This window comes from Mycteria americana, chromosome 13, assembly GCF_035582795.1.
Source record: "Mycteria americana isolate JAX WOST 10 ecotype Jacksonville Zoo and Gardens chromosome 13, USCA_MyAme_1.0, whole genome shotgun sequence".
NCBI lineage: Eukaryota > Metazoa > Chordata > Aves > Ciconiiformes > Ciconiidae > Mycteria > Mycteria americana.
Genome location: NC_134377.1, coordinates 17,028,791 through 17,046,993, shown reverse-complemented (window position 1 = coordinate 17,046,993; position 18,203 = coordinate 17,028,791). Strand labels below are relative to the sequence as shown.

Genomic DNA, 18,203 nt, shown 5'->3' with positions numbered 1-18,203 from the left:
CTCAGCTCTAGCTAAACCCACTTGCTGTCTATTTTCCTTAAAAATACTCGGTTCATATTTTAAATGAAGTGGCTAAAAGTTGGGCTAGTATTTTTCTCTGTAATTGTTTCGGTATGGTTAGCAGTCCTTCGGTGCAGTTGTGCACCTCTCCTGTCAACCACTTGCGCTTGCTCCGGACTCAGTAAGAGGATGTCTGCCCTCGCAGCAGCCACGCTCTTGCAAGTGGGAACAGCCGGGCGTGTAACGTTCCTGCAGCAAAGCAGGTAGGCCCAGACACTGGTCTTGCCCTTGTGAGAGCAATTCCAAGTGAACCTGCTGAATGCTGCTAGTGAGCAGCCAAATGACTGTTATAGATGTGCTTTTTTAAAAAGCACATTAAAATTACAGTTAAATAAATAACTTTGTTAACAGCACATCTAACAAAATTCTGTTGTCCTTGCCTTATGTCTCCTAGATATTTGACTCAAAGCAATAAGCTTTGATTGGTTCTTCTTGTGTTGCAATGTTCATTTTGTGTCTGCTATCTTGAAAGAAATGAATGTGGCTTTTTTCTTAAATAGATGAAAGAAGACCTGTAAGTATGCTTACTTAACTGCTGTGGGTTTGGTTTTTTATTTTTTTCCTTGGTCCCTTCTCTTCCCCTCCCCCCCCAAGTTTGTAGGACGTCTAACACCCCACGGCCCTTCTTAAGTTTTGTTCAGGGTAGGTAGTAAGCTCAGAGTTACTGTAGATAAGATGGGAAGGGTGGGAATAAAAACACGCTTACGTAAGTGATGATTGCGGCCCTTCCGTCACAGGAAGTTAAGCTTAAGAATATAAACCAGAAATACAGGGTCAGGTCAAAGGTCCATATAGACTGGTATTCTTTCTCTGGGAGGGTCTAGAGGAACATCTCTAGGAAAGAACATAAGAACAGAGCAAGTATATATGAGTCTTCTAGTAAGTATTTCCTCCAACTACTTGTAACGTATACTTTCTATGAATAAGAAATGGAAAACAGATTTTCTTGCCCAACAACAGATTCGTAGCTGCTTCCTCACCGAAGAAAACCTTAGCATTGTGAAAGCTAAAAATAAGTCTTTGCCTGAAAGGAGGAGGAAGTGTATCAAAAGGCTCTGCGTCTGTAGAACTGTGGCAGAGGAGAACAATTGCTAGTGCTCTTGAGAAATGGGGGGAAAGGCTGTCTTACTCCATCTCTTGCAAATGGTTTTAAAACATGGTGTGCTGCAAGGTGATGTTTACTGGCCTTTGTTTCTCTTGGGAGCTGTACAGTAGACTTAATCTAGTAAGATGCCAGGCAGAGAAAATGGGGAGCTGAAAATAAAATTAGCTTATTAAACTTGGGAATGGCATGCACCTTACGTTATTTTCTGTGGTTTTATAAGCGTTCTGCTTTCTGTTGCTGTCTCTTGCAATGAAGACTGACGCTTCACCTTGGTAGGGTTACAAACCCTCGGTTAGTTACAAGTTGTCTTTATATGGAGCAACCTGAAAGGCATCAGATTATGGATCCATCTATTTCCTCTCATCTTTATCTTTAATGATTAATATTACTACGCAGGAGCATGTGCTACACAAGGGAAGTGCAAAAGCAAATCAGTAAAATGCTTTTAAAAATGCAGCTGTGAGACACTTTTCTGGGGGGGGGGGGAAAGTAGATGACTTTTAAAAACGAATCCAGCATCTCTTACTTGGCGTTACTTTAAAGTTCAGTATGAAAAAAAAATCTCATTCCACTACTGAAAGAAAATGCATCCAATTTTACTCTTTTATGGGTATCTGAGGAGTGTAGTGCTCGGTGTCCTTTGGACAAATTCAAAAGAAGCAGTAAAATAGTTTTAAACTCTGCTGACCACGAGTTACTGCTGTGATACATAAAACTATCAGAATCCAGTGACTAATGATCTTTAGCTGTCTCTTAGACTGCACCTAAACAACAGTTTTGGATCAGTTCAGAAGCAATTGAGATCGCTGTGGTAACTGACAGATGTTATTTATGATGCTTCATTTGCGAAAACAACTTACATAACAAATGGCTTCATTTTTCAAAGGCTGCTACTGGGAGTTCTTAAGGGTAAAATGGGTTTATGCCAAATTGTGAACTGATTGCTTCTAATCAACCAAATGATGGTGGAACCCTATGAAAAGAACATACACAATCTATCATGTTTTGGTCTCTCGATAGTCCCTCTAAATGCTACCTTATGCTGGCATGTATCCACTCTGGCTTTTAACAGGGCGTTAAAATGAGCAAAACAACACACTGTACTGTCTAACAGAGTACGGTAGCACAGAATAAGAATGTTAGTTACTGTAATGTCATTTCCAAATCAGCAGTGCCATTTGGAGCAGAAAGCTTAATTACAGGATGTTTGTAATTCTTGTCAAGCTGGTTTGTGGGTATTAGGCATAAGTTAGACAGCAAACTAGGAACATGTTACAGAAATAGGATATTGTTGCTATCATTTCATCCTTGATAAGTGTTGTCTTATTCACTAAGAATAATCAGACTAGATTTTATAAAAGCTAATTATCCAGAGAGCAGTAAGTCTTCACTGTCTCCACCTTACAGTAAGTGTTTTGGTGGGTTTTTTTCCCCCCCTATTCTGCAGACCTTGTGTTGCACAGCATGCATGTTCTGGCTTGTATTGTCTTCAAAAAAGAAAACCAGAAGGCACGTGTTGTGCCACAACTTTAGCTTTTTTTTATTTGAACTCCTTTTTTTTTTTTTTTAACAAAGCCACCTCCTGTGTCTCTAAGGATAGTTCTGAAGACACATTTTCTGCTGAGATGAAGCTAGAAAGTCAGTTTTTGATCAAGCTTTGGACTTGCTGTAGGATCAAGTTACAAGTGTAGAAGCCAGTGCTGACCTAATCTTTTTCATCATCTTCTCCCCTTGATCTGTGGGAGACTATAGCTGAATGACGAGAAGGCTATGAGTTGAGCACATCTGCTTTGTAATGGCAGCTCTGTGCAATATACTTCTCATCCCCATAGTTGCAGCACCCTCCTTTATGTGAATATGAGCTTCAAAGAATGACACCTGTATGAAAATTTTTTGATTAAATGTTTCTGTACTTGTCATGTCTGCGACAGCCTCTCTTCAGTTTTTTTTCCTCTTGATGTTTGTTAATTGTCTCAAATTTCAGAAGATTCAAATTTCAGAAGATCCAAATTTGAGTCTGACTTACAATATGTTTTTATGTAAGAATTTTAAGGCTAACATCCAGCCCTGGGTATAAAAACGAAGTGCAAAGGCAAAGTCAGCTTTGCAAAGTGCAACTGTTGCAAAGGCATGTCAGCTTTGATCGAAGAAGGTACCAAATACATTGGTTGCCTCCTTTCCCAATTAAGTATCACTGCTATTTTAAGGGGTAGCTCTGTTTTAGCTGGCTTAAACACTTCTGTCTGAATAACAAAAAAAGGTTGGACTGTTTATGTAGGACCTATACTTATGCTTGTTTCGGGGCCAGCAGGTGGAGCCCAAGATAATACCAAAACAGTATTTGGAGTTACTAAAAGCACAAATGTCACTTAAAGAGCTGTAATAACATCAAGCAGAGTTGATGGGGTGGCAAAAGGATACTTCTGTCAAATCAGTAGTATCAAATAATAATGAATATGGATTCTAGAAAGGCATCAAAGTGTTGAAAATATTTGTCCCTCTAGATAATTGTGGCCAGTGTTACAAACTTATTCTGCTGCTGTTTTCTGACTGGCAGTTTTTGTGTAAGCTTTACGTTGACCAGTAACTTTGCGCAAACAGCTGGACTGAATTGATTATTTGAAGGGAACTCAATAAATCAGCTAATGGAGCCTGAAACCTGTTTATTAAAATAGTAGTCTTATGAGTGATTAATTGTCAACAGTTTTTTATTGAGTAATCCATTTAATTATCTGGCGGGACACCTAATGAATACTGGGAGCCATATCTCCATAGTCAGCAAGAGTAGTCAGTGACAGTTCCCCATTAAAATTGTATTTTATAACCCCGCTTTCACCAAGTGTGCTTCTTTGCACTTCGTCAAAAAAAAAAAAGTTTTAAGGATTACCTACCATATTCATGCTGATGCTGTAAATGGGTACCTCGACTGTAGATTTGAAGGGGATCTCTTCTGAGCAATGAGTGTTGTTTCTGAAATATTAAGCCATGCCAGACTATTTATAAATGTCAATCTTGATGCTCACACTGAGGACAAGGCAAAAAGAATGAAGCTATCGTATTTCTGTCTATGTGAAGTAGGGACCAGTAAACAATAGCGTACAGTATTATTCTAGTGTGTTGCTTGCTCTATGAACCACTCTGTTAATGCATTTTATTTAATACGTTTTACGGACATAAGTTCATTTCTGATGGGCAGCCAGTAATGTATCCTTGGTAGTAGAAGCTGTAGGCCTTTACCTTCAGAAGGTAATGCGAAGTTGTAATTACAATGGAACTGCTTATTAAACTGAATTGTAAATCACTATCTTATTTTTATAACAAGTTGCTCAACAAACAGGCAAGAAATCACTCAATCTAGATTTATTTTTTCATATAGCTTTTTGGTACATTTCTTAAAGACAAACTGAAGCTCTTTGAGATTATCTGTCTTTTATTTTAACAAACATAATCTGTCTTTTTTGTGGGCTTCCAAGGAAGATTTTGCAACATGAAATCTCAGAGCCATGGTTAGGATCAGTCTTGTGCTGCTGCTTCTTTGCAAAGACTTTTCCGTTACTAATTCAGATCCTTTTGGCATCATCAATGTGTCACGTGAGTTACTGGCTAATGCTTGGCTCTGGTGGCTTTCTGGTTCAGAGACAAAAAGTTTACTTCCCCTGTAGGCTGCAGATTGGGGAGAAAAGGAAAAGATAAGATGAAACAAAGATTTGAACTGTAGACTTGAAATCTGCATAATTGAAATCACTAGTATGTGATAAACTTTCTTTTTTTGGTAGAAGTGCAACTAGCAGTAGCAGATCCGATAACGTATGTTAGAGTTTGCGTGTTCAAAAATGTGACTAGCGTGAAAGAGTGCCTCTTTAAAATGCTATTACCAGATTTAGCTTTCCTAACTGCTAATGTTAAATATATTTAACAGAAAACTCGTTGCTTTTCCTGCTTGGTGCTGCAGCTTATTTGCATCTTTACAGTGTGGCTGATAAACATGGCCCGCAACTCTTGTGGAGATATTGGGGGCCAGGGGGGCCAGGGAGGAGTTGTCTGCAGAGCTCCTCATCTACAGAACTTGGAACAGGAAAGAGGACGCCTTGCCCTGCGTTGAGCCTGGTGCAGCACAGCTGTTGTTCATTGACATTCCTCCTGCTCCCAATTTTATGTTCAGTCAAGTTGTTGTCAAGGACGGAGTGCCGTTTCCATTGACTTGTGGAGCTGTCTGAGAAGATTGCTTGAGGAACAGAACAGCAGCAATCAGTCAGCTAAAATAAACCTTTGTTCTTAGTTTGACATTTATTGCAATGTTCTAACTGTAATTTTGGGAGCGGGGGTTGAAAGGTCTCATCTGTCCTAATTTGAGTGTCTCATCAGTAATGACTTCAGCAAAAAGATTCCCTTTTTGAAGGCAGAGGGAGGAACCTCTTGTTTGGTTTCTGGGTAGCCTGTGCACTAAGTTACATCAACAATAACTGCTGTGAGATTTACATCGTTCGGGAAAGAGGGGTAACTGTTATTTGCCTCAGCCTTGCTTATGTTACACAGTATTGTGTATCCTTGAGAGGATTATGTGGGAGCCCAGTCTTCTAATGGGGAAAATCTGCCAGACTTGACGATACCCCAGGTTCCTACAGGTAGCCGATGTAGTTCATCCACTAGGCTGGTTGGATTGCCAAGGGCGTGGTAGGGACCTGTTTGGAAGGTGCTGTAGAATGAATAGAAGTGAATAATCTTCGTGACTATGTTCTGGCTGCACAATAAGCATGCTGAAGAACCCAAGTCATGAAGAAACCCATCTTCCATGTTTTTCTGGGGACAGAAAAATTACCAAGCATAAAAATAAATGTCCAATGACAAAAGCAAGTATCTAGAGGCAGAGTATGTTTGGAGGCGTGAGGAGGACATAAAGCAAGGCAAGAAGATTCTGGACTGAGACAAGACAAGGTTAAAAGAAAGGTAGCTGGTGCAGAATAAAAAATGATGTAATGTTCCAGAGGAGAAATCATTAATAGGAAGCTCTGCAATTTAAATCCCTTCTGGTAGAAGAAATGGTATCCTGAATAAAGAAACTGAGGTAGAGTGTTGCATATAGATACTGCCTGCATATCTGGACAGAATCAGAAATTTAAAGTAAAAAAAAAAAAGTATAAAAGGTTTCAGAAGTACCTAGAGTTGTGTTACGTGTCAATTGTATTATCTGGAAATGGCACTGTGTTCTAGCTCAAAAGCTGTCTGTTGCTCTAGGAAACTTGTGCTCTGTGATTTGAACTGTGACTGTAATTTTGTTTTGCTTCAGTCTCTTTTTAAGAGTTGGAGTGGAAGGTGTGAACAGGTCAGTGTTATTCGTGCTTAGTGACATAAAGCAGCTGGGATACAAGATCCCGAGTTTTGTGAAAAGCTAACAAGATCTGTATGTAGGAGATCCAAGTCTTCAGAACTGGTAGTTCAGTTGTACAAGTCCAGTATGATTGCAGCCTCTTGGAAAATTCAGCAATAGGACTCTGAGAAGGGTGATAACACCTTCTTAAGACTGATTAGATTTTCTAAATAAAGCTGGCTATGGGTCTTTTTAAACACCTGGCTAGTAAATCAGTTATCCAAAATTCAAGTCCTCATGTTCAATTTATGATTAATTTCTAAACTGGTTATTTTGGGATTGACTTGTTAGAGGTGAAGAAAGCTTACAGTGTGATTTTAATTCTGTTTTCTCTGATGCTTTGTGTAACCTGTTAAACAGAAAATAGTTTGGATAGCTAGGCTATTGCTGCTCTTAGCTAGTAGACTGTGAAGTCCTCTTGAGGGAAATTCCTCTTGTCACAGAACAGAATTTTAAATACTTGAGATATACATACACACTCTCTTGCACTAATTTTCTTTTGCCTTGGCAAGCGTGTCAGGAGTGTTGCACCTCTTTTTGAGTTATTTTATTTCCTGCAACAGGAGAGTCTCTTTGCAGAATATTAGATTGCAAGACTGAACTTGTGCCGTGGCAGTGACAGTGGGTTAGTTGTGGTGCTGAACTGTGACTTAACAGGAGCCAGCAGCTACTGGCAAGCTGTTAATTAAAAAAATCTATATAAATGCTGCACTTGTAGCACTACTTCTGGTAATATGAAATGTAGTCAAGATTATCCATTTCCTGGTATCTCTTAAGGTAAATGATGTGGAAGTGAAAGAGCAAGAGACACACTTTTTACATGGTTTGGAAGTATGGTTAAAAAAAATCCTACTTTTTGTACAGAAGTTGATTCAGTCACTGGGTTGCTCAGATGGTCTTAGAGTTGTGGTATTGAATGCTGCCTGTCCCCTTCCCCTCTTCACCTGCCTTAAACTTTTGCATGGAAGAAACTCTCAGTAGCAGTAGAACAGGGTTATGTGTGGTTGGTTGGTAACATTCTGATAATTGTTTTAGCAGCCACAAAAAGTAAGGATCGAGCTGTGGTTTTATCAGAAAAATTTTCATTGGGGCAACACAAAATGTTTGAAGGCTGTTATGTGGTTTTGAAATAGAAAGCACATTCGTCATGCCATCTGAGCATGGCCAGAATTTCAAACATACCACAAGTGCTGGAAGCTATTAATGAAAATGTACTCTCTGGTCCAGTGTATTTTTGTTTGTACCAGATGTTTTTCCTGATGATAAACAGTAAGACTTTGTCCTGGACTTTAATAGCTTGGGCTAAAATATACTTTATTTACAGGTTTGGGAGTGTCTTTGATCAGGCTTTTTCCAGCTTCTGCAACAGTTTAAGTCTTATTTTCTCCTTTATTCTAACAGAAGCATTTTGCCTCACTTAAGACTGGCTGGGGAAAGTAGTGGTACTTTATTGGTAATGAGCAGAAAATTACATAATAGACTTTTTATGTATTGTTAGCGCTCTAGACTTTGACAGTATTTTTCTGATGCTTGTTTCTTTCCTAAAAATCTGAACTAGCCAAGCATAACTTGAAACAACCACCATATGAATTTTGGTAGTAAACCATTCATTGAAACAAATCTATTTTGGAAGTCCTGTTTTATTTATTTATTTATTTTCATTGAGAGCTATTAGTGAGAACATTGCAATCTTTAAGCTTCAGCATAGAAGCAAGGTTATCTTTTTATAATTTGCAGTGTAATATATAATCTTTATTTACCTTCTAGGCTTTTACAGAATGACCTTGCACTGAGCCTTTGTGGAAGAAGCAAGATTTAAACATCAGTTCTTCAATGTGCATCCTTCTATTCAAATTCGACCCCCGACCAGTTTCAAAAAATGCATACAGGTAAAGATGGTTCTAGTTAAAACAGACTTGTTTCTGTAATTTTTTTATACAATTTCTTTTTGTAGCCAATGTTTGAAATAGAAACTCAAGTCAGTATTAGGTGTTCAGTTATGCTTTTGTTATGTTTAACTTCATGACTTTCCCTGTTGGAGGACTTACTGTAACCTTTTGAGAACCCTTTGTTTTTAGACTGTGTCACAAGACTTGGCCTTTGTAATCATGGACCTTTTGCTGGTAGTCTATCATGTGGTGTAGGATAAATCCTTTAAATATTGCAAGCCAGAGTTTGAAAGCCCTGCCTTCTACTTTATCATTTAAACTAAGGGGAATTGTGTGTGTTAGGGCATCACAGCTGTAGCAGTGAGGTTCAGGAAAAGATGCAGTTTCTTTTGGTCGGGTAGATATGTTTAGGGCTTTCGGTTTGAAAGCAACAATTTGAATTTAGCCTGGAAAGTAATGGGCAGACAGTAGAGCAGAAGTATTGCAGTTATTGACCACTCTGTGTATTAATTTCTCCTCTGTTAATATGTGCTGGTCCAGTCTTGTAAGCCAAGAGAGTAATACACTATGAATCCAAAAGGTACTAATACCGAACCTTAACTGCTTAGGTAGCTTCTGGTTAACTCTGAATTGCCACTTTGTCCTGTTTCCTCCCAAGGACAGGGCCGCCTTTTTCATTGTGTAGTTCACTGCTCTGTTCCATGTTACGTCACGGCTACCACTGCTCGCTCTTCCACCGTGGTTTTGACAGAACTGGCTAGCTTGTGTATAGCTGCAATTGCTTTTTAAAATATGGATAGACAAGGTCAAGATTATTTACGCCTATCAGTTTGCTTTTGGGACAAGGTGTATTTAAAGATCTTCAGTTGCTGTTTCTCCTAAAATTAAGTACTTAAAATTTCAGAAAGTGCTGGAAATCAAATCCCACTGCTTTCAAACTGATTGTATTCCTGTATCAATGTAAAACAAGTAGTGCCATGAACTGGAGAATAAGGAACTTTCAGTAAGTGTCTTAGCCTTCCCCTGCCCCCAAATCTGCTTGCAATTAAAATTTTCTGTAATAAACTAACAGTCATGTTAAAATTCTATGTAATTAAAATTTAAAATGAATTAAAATTCTAGGTAATAAAGTAACAGTCATGGGTATGAGATGTTTAGCCAAAAGCTTAAGACAAAACAAGCATCCATGCTTCTACATAAGTTTTCCTGGGTGTGTTGATGTCATACAGTGAGTTTCCCAAACATTAAACTTTATATAATAATTTTCTCTCTCATTACAGCCCTTAATTTTAAAAGTTCATATCCAACATGAGTCTCTTTGAGTACATTCAGTATGTAATAGAAAGATAGCACTTCAGGCCAGTAAGAAGACTGTAGAGTTCTATTGCTTTCTGTATTTATATATACTGCATAGGTTCCATATTACTTTGTGGGATATGAGTATTGGTATTCATCCAGAAACCGCCAGTCAGTATGCTCAGTAAATCACTGTGCCTTTCATTGACTTGTTTTTCTGCCCTTTTGTATTGAGAAGCAGATGCCATTCTCTAGAAAGAAAGGAAATGAGAACTGAAACTTCAATTGTCCATAGAGTGCATTCCTTTCTGCATCTGGAATCTGCCTAAAAAAGGGGGGTTGTTTATGATGTGGCTGGTGTTGAGTTAATATATCCATTTATTTGGTCTGATTTGCTTTGTGTTGCTAGTTAGCAAAAGACAGATTCATCAATTTGATGCCTCTTGGGAAAATCCTTTGGATGTAAACTGTAGTTGTTTGCCAAGTGAACTTTCTGCCATGATCAATATTTAAAAGTAAAACTTATAGTAGTTTGCTTGCTATAAAAAATTGCATCAATATGGAAATTATTGATTTGTAGCAGAAAACAATTTGCTATCAGTGTCAAAATAGGAAAACACTTTTGAGATGTTTTGGCCCAAATTCAGGAATATTTCATTGTATTTAACTTTCTTGGTGTATCTTGTTAAGCAATGTCTTGCTCTATGACTCTGAGATAAATTACTCTGAGCCATCTCTTTTGGTGATAAGTGCCAGGCCGTAGTGTTCTTGGTGTCAGATTTTAACATCAGATACGTAACTTTAATCCCCCTTTTTTTCCTTAACACCCCATAACTAAATCTTTTTGCTTGTCTTTATTTGGAATAATGTTGACTTTCTTCTTAAACTGTTCTTAAGGTGTTTTCACCTTTGCCTCAGCTTTCTGAAGGACATAGGTCTGAGTATCAGTTGGGAATGGTACCCAGCACTCCTAATTCTCTGAACAGTATTATAGCCATTAGACCAAGTTAGACCTTTGTGCTAGTCTCTTGCTAAGTGTGACTTTTCCTCACAACTCATGTGTGTTACACTGTGCTATAGCTCTGTTTATTCCACCATGAGGTCTTGGAACAGTTTTCCCAGCCAAAAGGGGATTCCTGTACCTGCAGATATACTAATTTGTGTGTCCACATTAAAAAGGCATCTACAATTACTTTTCTAACTATCTTCTACTTTGCAGCTCTAACTAAAAGAAAGTGTCTAAAATAGGCATTAAAAGTTGAAAAGACAAACTGCATATCATTGGCCATTTTCTTGTAGGCAGTAAACTTTCTCAAACTAAAACATGTTCTCCATAACAGGAAAACTTTCCATCTTTGGTTTCTAGAGCAGTACATTGGCCAATTTTCATAAGCACCTAATTAAGCAAAAAGCTTACAGTTCACCATTGTGATACACTAATGAATCTCGATCTTCCTGTACCTTTGCAACTTGCTGTTCTACCCTTTTTCCTCCGTGTTCTCTCTACAGGCCTATTTGTAGTCAAGTTTAGTGCATTGGAACAAACGCTTTACTGTAGTCCATTATTATTGTCAAAGGTAACATGCTGCCTTTACATCTTTCTGAACTGTACTGTGTGAGTCTTACAAATAAACACATGTTTCAAGCTTCAAAGCTATAATCACAGAGTCTTTTTATGGAACTGAATTACATTGTAGGAAATTGCTTTAATGGAATGATTTCTCATGTTTTCATCTCTCTGCCTCAACATTAAAATATATCTTAATATGTAAATCCTAATACAGTTGAATTATTTCAGCTATAAAAATAGCTGAATAGGCTTTTTGCAATTTGTTAGAAGATGAGGGTCACTTAATATTGCTCCTTTTCAGTATGATTATGTTTCATAAAAGACAAAATGAAGATGTTTTGATTATAGTGATCCTGTATACTAGCCTTGTGCTAAATTTAGGAGTCTGTGTATTAAACTTGAGATGAGGAATATTCAATCACACCAGAAAGACTTTGCTTATTTTTAGTATTTAGATACTATAAACAAACTGTGGTTTCACGTCAAGAATTCTTGAAGGCAAAATATAATTGGAGCTTCAGGAAATGAGAAATGCGCTTCAGCCAAACTATTTTTTTAACAGTAGAGATGTTTATTTAAATAAAAACCTGTAAAAGGAGGATGCATGCTGTAAACGGAGGATATTCAAGCAAGATGACAGAAATTGGTAAACCAGCTGAAAGCCTCTAGATCGAAGACTAGAATCAGCTAGAAGAAGAGAAATAATGCAAGTCTGAGAGGAATTATATTATGATTATTTGGCATTGGAAAGATAAAAATGTACATACGCTGTGCTTTCCAACAGATGTTATCTTTGGGCAAAATACTAAGCATCTTCCTTACAGAAAGGATGCCAATGAAGTGTTAGCCTTTTTGATTTTCTCTATAGCTGACTATAATGCTTTATCTGTAGTATTTCTAATGTGCAACTGCCACATCATGATCATGTTTTAAAACGTTTAACATTGTGTTAATTAAGAGATTAATTTGCAGGAAAGGTCCAGAAACCTGCAGAAAATGTCAGTACATTCGAATGCTGAGTAAAGTAACGAGATTTCATTGGAATTGATCCTTGTGTGTTGAGGCTTAAAAATTAGAATGAAAATTGTACGGTCTAACTTCAGTTTACAGTAGCAAACTTGACTTCTGCTGTGTAAATGTAATTGATGTGCAGCTGGTAGGAGGAACGGACAGTGAAAAAGATACTGAAAATCTGCAGGTTTCTGAAAGATGGCATTTCATTAAAATTAAATATTAAGCAACGTAGCTGGAGAGAATGGGGAACACTCACAATCTTGCAATTGAAATAAAGGCAAGTCATGTTATGGGTAATAACGAGCAGGGCTTTGGAAGCTCTAGCTGTTGGATCATGGCGCGGTGTGGTGGAGTTGTGCGCAAGCGTGTCTGCAGTCACCCGTTGCCCTGAGTCTCCAGCATATGCCTTGCCTAGGGCTGCAGTTGTCTCTTGCCCTTTACTTGGATCAGCCAAATCCATTACCTGCTCTTCAGGTGAGGATGTTCTACCAATGAAAAACACTTTTTTTTTTTTTTTTTAATTTAAAAATAAGGATTGAATAAAGACTGGTGGAAGAGCAGCATCAAATGAAAGCTCATCTACAGGTTTGAAAATGGCAGTGTCTGAATGCTGATTCAGCGCAGAAACCCAGTAACACTTCTAACTCAAGCTTTTATTTATAGATACCCTGCATCTGTTTGATGTTGCAATAAGTCATTAAATTTAGTTTCTGATAGTGTCTTCCATTGCTTTTGAATAACAGAAAATGTTAACTTTCTCACTTTTAAAAGATGGATGTGCACAGTCAGATTAGCCTAGACTTTTCTCTCTAGCATTCCAGTACTAATGCTGCTAATGAAATGACTGCAGCATACACTCAGTAAGGTATTTGTATGGTCTGTAAGGGAGTACACCAAACAAGTTGCTTTGTTTTAATAACTTCTGGTGGATGAAATGGACAGAGAAACAGTTTTTGATTTTTCAAAGCCCAAGAACTGAGACTGTTCTAAATTCCTCTGAAGCTGTCTGGCTGTACTGACTCTTGAGTCTTACCTGCTTCACATTCACAGCTTGACCGGCTTGAACTGGTGTTATTGTTGAATTTGACTGGTTTGCACTGCTACCAAGCCTGGAACTTTTGAGGAAGACCTTGTCCTATCTTGTATGTCTGCTGCTTCTTAAATATTGTGTTGAACTTGGTCTTTCAAGTCTGCGGGTGCCATTTATGGTAATTATAAAAGTACAGAGCAGAGGGAACCAGGCAGAGCTAGTGGAATTTTCTGTCACTGCTGTTTCCTAATAATGTCTGGTGTTGTTTAATATCTGTTTGTCTTCTAAAATTATCAAATTTAGAGCTGCAGCATGCTTTTTGTCAGGACAGTACTTGGTCTTGTGGAGTGGTGTTTATTTCTAAATATACAAAATGGATTTCATCCAGCAGCATTTTTCAATTGTATATTATTTTTCATAACTTCTTCCTACCTCCTGGTTGTGTAGCCTCCAGAGCTGCTTGTAGTTTCTCTGCTGCAAGGGCTGGCTCTCATTAAGGATTCAACTATTTTGTCCTACTGTTCTGGTAGAACTCAGATTATGCAAGCAACCACACACAAAAAACCCCGCATAAAACAACAAAAAACAGAGGGGGAAAGCCCCACCAAAATACCTCTTGACTGTTACAAAACCCCATGCCTTTTCCCTTTACTTCTCTGCCTCCTTGAGCATGCTGTCATTTCTTCAAATGAATTTCAGCGGGGCTGGACCTCTGAGACTATCACAAATTTATCTCTGTTCTGGGTACTTACAGACAAAAGCATCACACTTGTATCTTTGAACCACATAAGTAGAGCTTTAGGTGTCACAGATTAAAAAAATACGTGACTACGTGATCCTAAGTAATGATCCTGTAAAAACCTACTCTCATGCTTCCAATTTTTTTTGATAAGTTACCTATAAATCTGTGGGTTACCTTTAGATTTTCTTTAAGCTGTAACCTCACATGCTGAGGAATCTTAAGATTGCTTATGCGATCTTAATTCAACCTCTTGTGTTTTAAGTATTATTCTTTGAAAATAATAGCTGCCTCATTCACACAACAAGGTAGACTTGCTGAATGTCTCAAAACAATGAGAGAGAAGGCTGCTGTCAGATGTCATTCGACCTTTACACTGAGTGATGAAGGTGAGATGGGAGGATAAAGGATGGTTTCATACTCAAAATGAGCTAATGCTGTGACAAGAATTGGATTCTGTTCCTGCCTGTACTGTGAAGATCCTATTTGTAAGTAATAGTATCTTTTCCCTCTTGTGTTCTACAGGCTTATTCTAGCAGCTAATAGAGATGAATTTTACCACAGACCATCCAAATCGGCAGATTTTTGGGACAGCAGCAATGAGATCCTTAGTGGTACGTATGTCTTGTTGTTTTGAGTGGTTTTCATACAATTTATAAGGGAATTATGGTCTGGATTTTTTGTTATTGGGGTGGTAGTGTTGCATTTCTAATAAGAAATATGTTTCTTCCCTATACTTCTGGGGAAAACATAAGTTTGAAAGATGAGTTGTGCTATTCGCTGGGTAAAGAACTGGCTGGATGGCTGGGCCCACAGAGTGGTGGTGAATGGAGTTTACTCCAGCTGGCGGCCGGTCACAAGCGGTGTCCCCAGGGCTCAGTACTGGGGCCAGTCCTGTTTAATGTCGTCATCAGTGATCTGGACAAAGGGATCGAGTGCACTCTCAGTCGGTTTGCAGATGACCCCAAGTTGTGTGGGAGTGTTGATCTGCTGGAGGGTAGGAAGGCTCTGCAGAGGGACCTGGACAGGCTGGATCCATGGGCTGGGGCCAATTGTATGGGGTTCAACAAGGCTCACTGCACTTGGGTCACAGCACTTGGGGTCCTGCACTTGGGTCACAGCAACCCCATGCAACGCTACAGGCTTGGGGAAGAGTGGCTGGAAAGCTGCCTGGCAGAAAAGGACCTGGGGGTGTTGGTCGACAGCTGCTGAATATGAGCCAGCAGTGTGGCCAGGTGGCCAAGAAGGCCAATGGCATCCTGGCTTGTATCAGGAATAGCGTGGCCAGCAGGACTAGGGCAGCGATCGTGCCCCTGTACTGGGCACTGGTGAGGCCGCACCTCGAATGCTGTGTTCAGTGTTGGGCCCCCCACTCCCAGAGAGACATTGAGGGGCTGGAGCGTGTCCAGAGAAGGGCAACGGAGCTGGGGAAGGGTCTGGAGCACAAGGCTGATGGGGAGTGGCTGAGGGACCTGGGGTTGTTCAGCCTGGAGAAAAGGAGGCTGAGGGGAGACCTCATCGCTCTCTACAGCTGCCTGAAAGGAGGCTGTAGAGAGGTGGGGTCGGTCTCTTCTCCCAGGTAACAAGTGATAGGACGAGAGGAAATGGCCTCAAGTTGTGCCAGGGGAGGTTTAGACTGGATATGAGGAAATTCTACTTCACCGAAAGGGTTATCAAGCCTTGGACCAGGCTGCCCAGGGAAGTGGTGGAGTCGCGATCCCTGGAGGTATCTAAAAGCCGTGTGGATGAGGTGCTTAGGGACATGGTGTAGTGGTGGGCTTGGCAGTGTTAGGTTTACAATTGGACTCGATGATCTTAGAGGTCTTTTCCAACCTATACGATTCTGTGATTCTCTTACTTGTGTTTTAATATCCTGTGGGTTTTCCCAGTTTTATGTTCTTTAACTGATTTCAGTCCAAGCAGTGCAATGGAAATAGATTAATTTGTTCATCACAAATGATTACTTTAGCTTTGTCAGATACACTGAAATGCTTCTTAAAATAGGTGGAATTAGTTACTCCACAGACTCATTGTCTGTAATAGTGACTTGAAATCATTAAACCAAGTCTCGAGAAAGTGAAAACTTTCTCATTTCTTATAGGTTAATAATTTATAGGCTACAGAATAATTTTAGTTATTGATCCATCAGTTTCTTAGCTTTCGTGTCTACATTTTGCTAAACTGATATTACAGTCACTCAGCTGTCTGGTTCTCTTTTGTAGGGAATCTATCTGGAGTCATTTTTAAGTATAATCAATACTTCTGCCTTTTCTCAGAAACAGAAATGAAGCTCTGGAAGACAAAGCATTGTTTAAATGCAAGATTTTGACTTTGTAAATACTCTTTGTTGATGTTGTGTGTTATTGTCATTGGCAGGGAGGCCTGTGAGGGTAAATCACTCCCACTGCACTGCAACCCCCTTGCTTCTGAAGTTCTGGCTGACGTTTCTGTTTCGTGCCAGGCGTTCTGGATGCTGCTTCCCCTGCTATGTAGCAGTTTAAAACAAACAAACAAAAACCTATCCTGAAAACTGAAGGGCCCTACATTTTTGTCTTTTATACCCTTGTCAGCTCTGTCCATGTTTGGCATAAGAAACTGGTATAGTCTCCATCCAGGGGTGTATCTGTGGAGATGCTGTTAGTGTATGCCTTTGAGTTAATAAAGTTATCTCAAATGAAAGCAGCAAGTTGAACCAAAATAAATCAAATTTATTCTTTGTGTGACTTAAATGAAAAAATATTTTTGCACTTACAGCAGTTTCAGAAAACAGGAATTGCTATATGTTAATCACTGGGCACTGGTCAACAGAGCTGTATGTTTTTCTTTTGTGTGCCTTTCAGTTAAGGTAGAGAACAGTAGTAAAAGTATTGTGTAAAGGTGTGGTATGGCTAAACTCGATATTTAAGTTTTGGATACTGAAGAAAGAAAGAAGTTTCTGAATAAGGATCCAAAACCTGTTCTTTTGATCTTCTAATGAAAGTTGTCTTATAACATGATGATTCAGAATTAAAAGTTTCGAACAGTGTATGTGTTACATTGAACTAGTTTTTGTTTTTCCATTAAATGCTTGCTGGTTAACATGAGCTCATTACAAATAAGTAGCGGTTTGTTTGGCTTTTTTAACTTGTACTTTCTTTCAAGAGGTTGTGGGCTTCACTTTTGTGGGTCCCCCTCCTCAATGTAAATTACTGTTACCAGAGTCCAAAATTTTTATCAGTTACCTAGCTTACCCTAAATTTTTCTGGTTACTTGTGAATTTAAACTTGCGAATAACATTAAACTTCTGAGATTTGCTTTTGAGCTAATAAGCATTCTGAGCCTCCTTAAAAGTTTTATGTGTATTTTAGCATATAGGCAAAGCTTATCATTTTGCTTTTACATTTAATTTTCTCATTATCTCTCATCTATTATTGCAGTAGCTTGGAAAATATTTGATAGTGCAGAATTGGAGGGCAGGTAATTTAAGTGGGCTTACCTTACTTGTCCAGAAAGACAGTCTTGTAGCTACTGCATTTCATCCAGCCTGATCAAGACTCAGGATTTGCATTAAGAAATTTTGATTTAAGCTTGAGACTTTAAAAAATGAATAACCTAACTCTTACTTATTCCATTAGGTCTGGATATGGAAGAAGGAAAAGAAGGTGGGACATGGCTGGGAATCAGTAAGAAAGGCAAGATGGCAGCCCTGACAAACTATATGCAGCCGAAGATTGATAAAAACGCAAAAGGAAGAGGTATGAAGGAGTAGCAATAGAAAAAGAAGAAAGTGGACAATCAAGCCCTGGTGTCCCAATAAAATAGCAATGATTACAGTATTATTTTTTTAACACTACTTTATGGACAAATAAAATGGTTATGTGCTGTAAACAGAATTTGTGAACTGATGAGTTTGAGTACCTGTGTGGGGAACTTGACTTGGACAATGATATTCTAATCAAGCAGGCAAAAGTAAAGCAAGATGTAGTGCCTAGAGCCTGAAGTTACATTCAGACAAGAAATGCAGCACCAACTGTCTTCTCTTGACAGTAATTCTAATTAACAGTCAGAACAACCAGAAAGGTATTGAGCTAGATTTAGATTACAGTAGACTTTTTAAAATGTGTATGGTCTTGTTCAAACACCTAAGTCAGGG

The 18,203-nt window shown here is 38.8% G+C and overlaps 1 protein-coding gene across 3 annotated transcripts in view; it reads left to right on the top strand.

The window, feature by feature from the left end:
* Nucleotides 1–18,203, top strand: part of TANGO2 (transport and golgi organization 2 homolog) — a 43,105-nt gene that overhangs the window by 4,217 nt on the left and 20,685 nt on the right. For all 3 annotated transcript variants that reach the window (XM_075515779.1, XM_075515778.1, XM_075515780.1), the window contains exons 2-4: nt 8,301–8,422; nt 14,597–14,685; nt 17,686–17,805. In XM_075515779.1, the coding sequence (XP_075371894.1) occupies nt 8,367–8,422; nt 14,597–14,685; nt 17,686–17,805 (265 nt within the window). In that variant the 5' untranslated portion in view covers nt 8,301–8,366. The remainder of the gene's footprint in view (nt 1–8,300; nt 8,423–14,596; nt 14,686–17,685; nt 17,806–18,203) is intronic.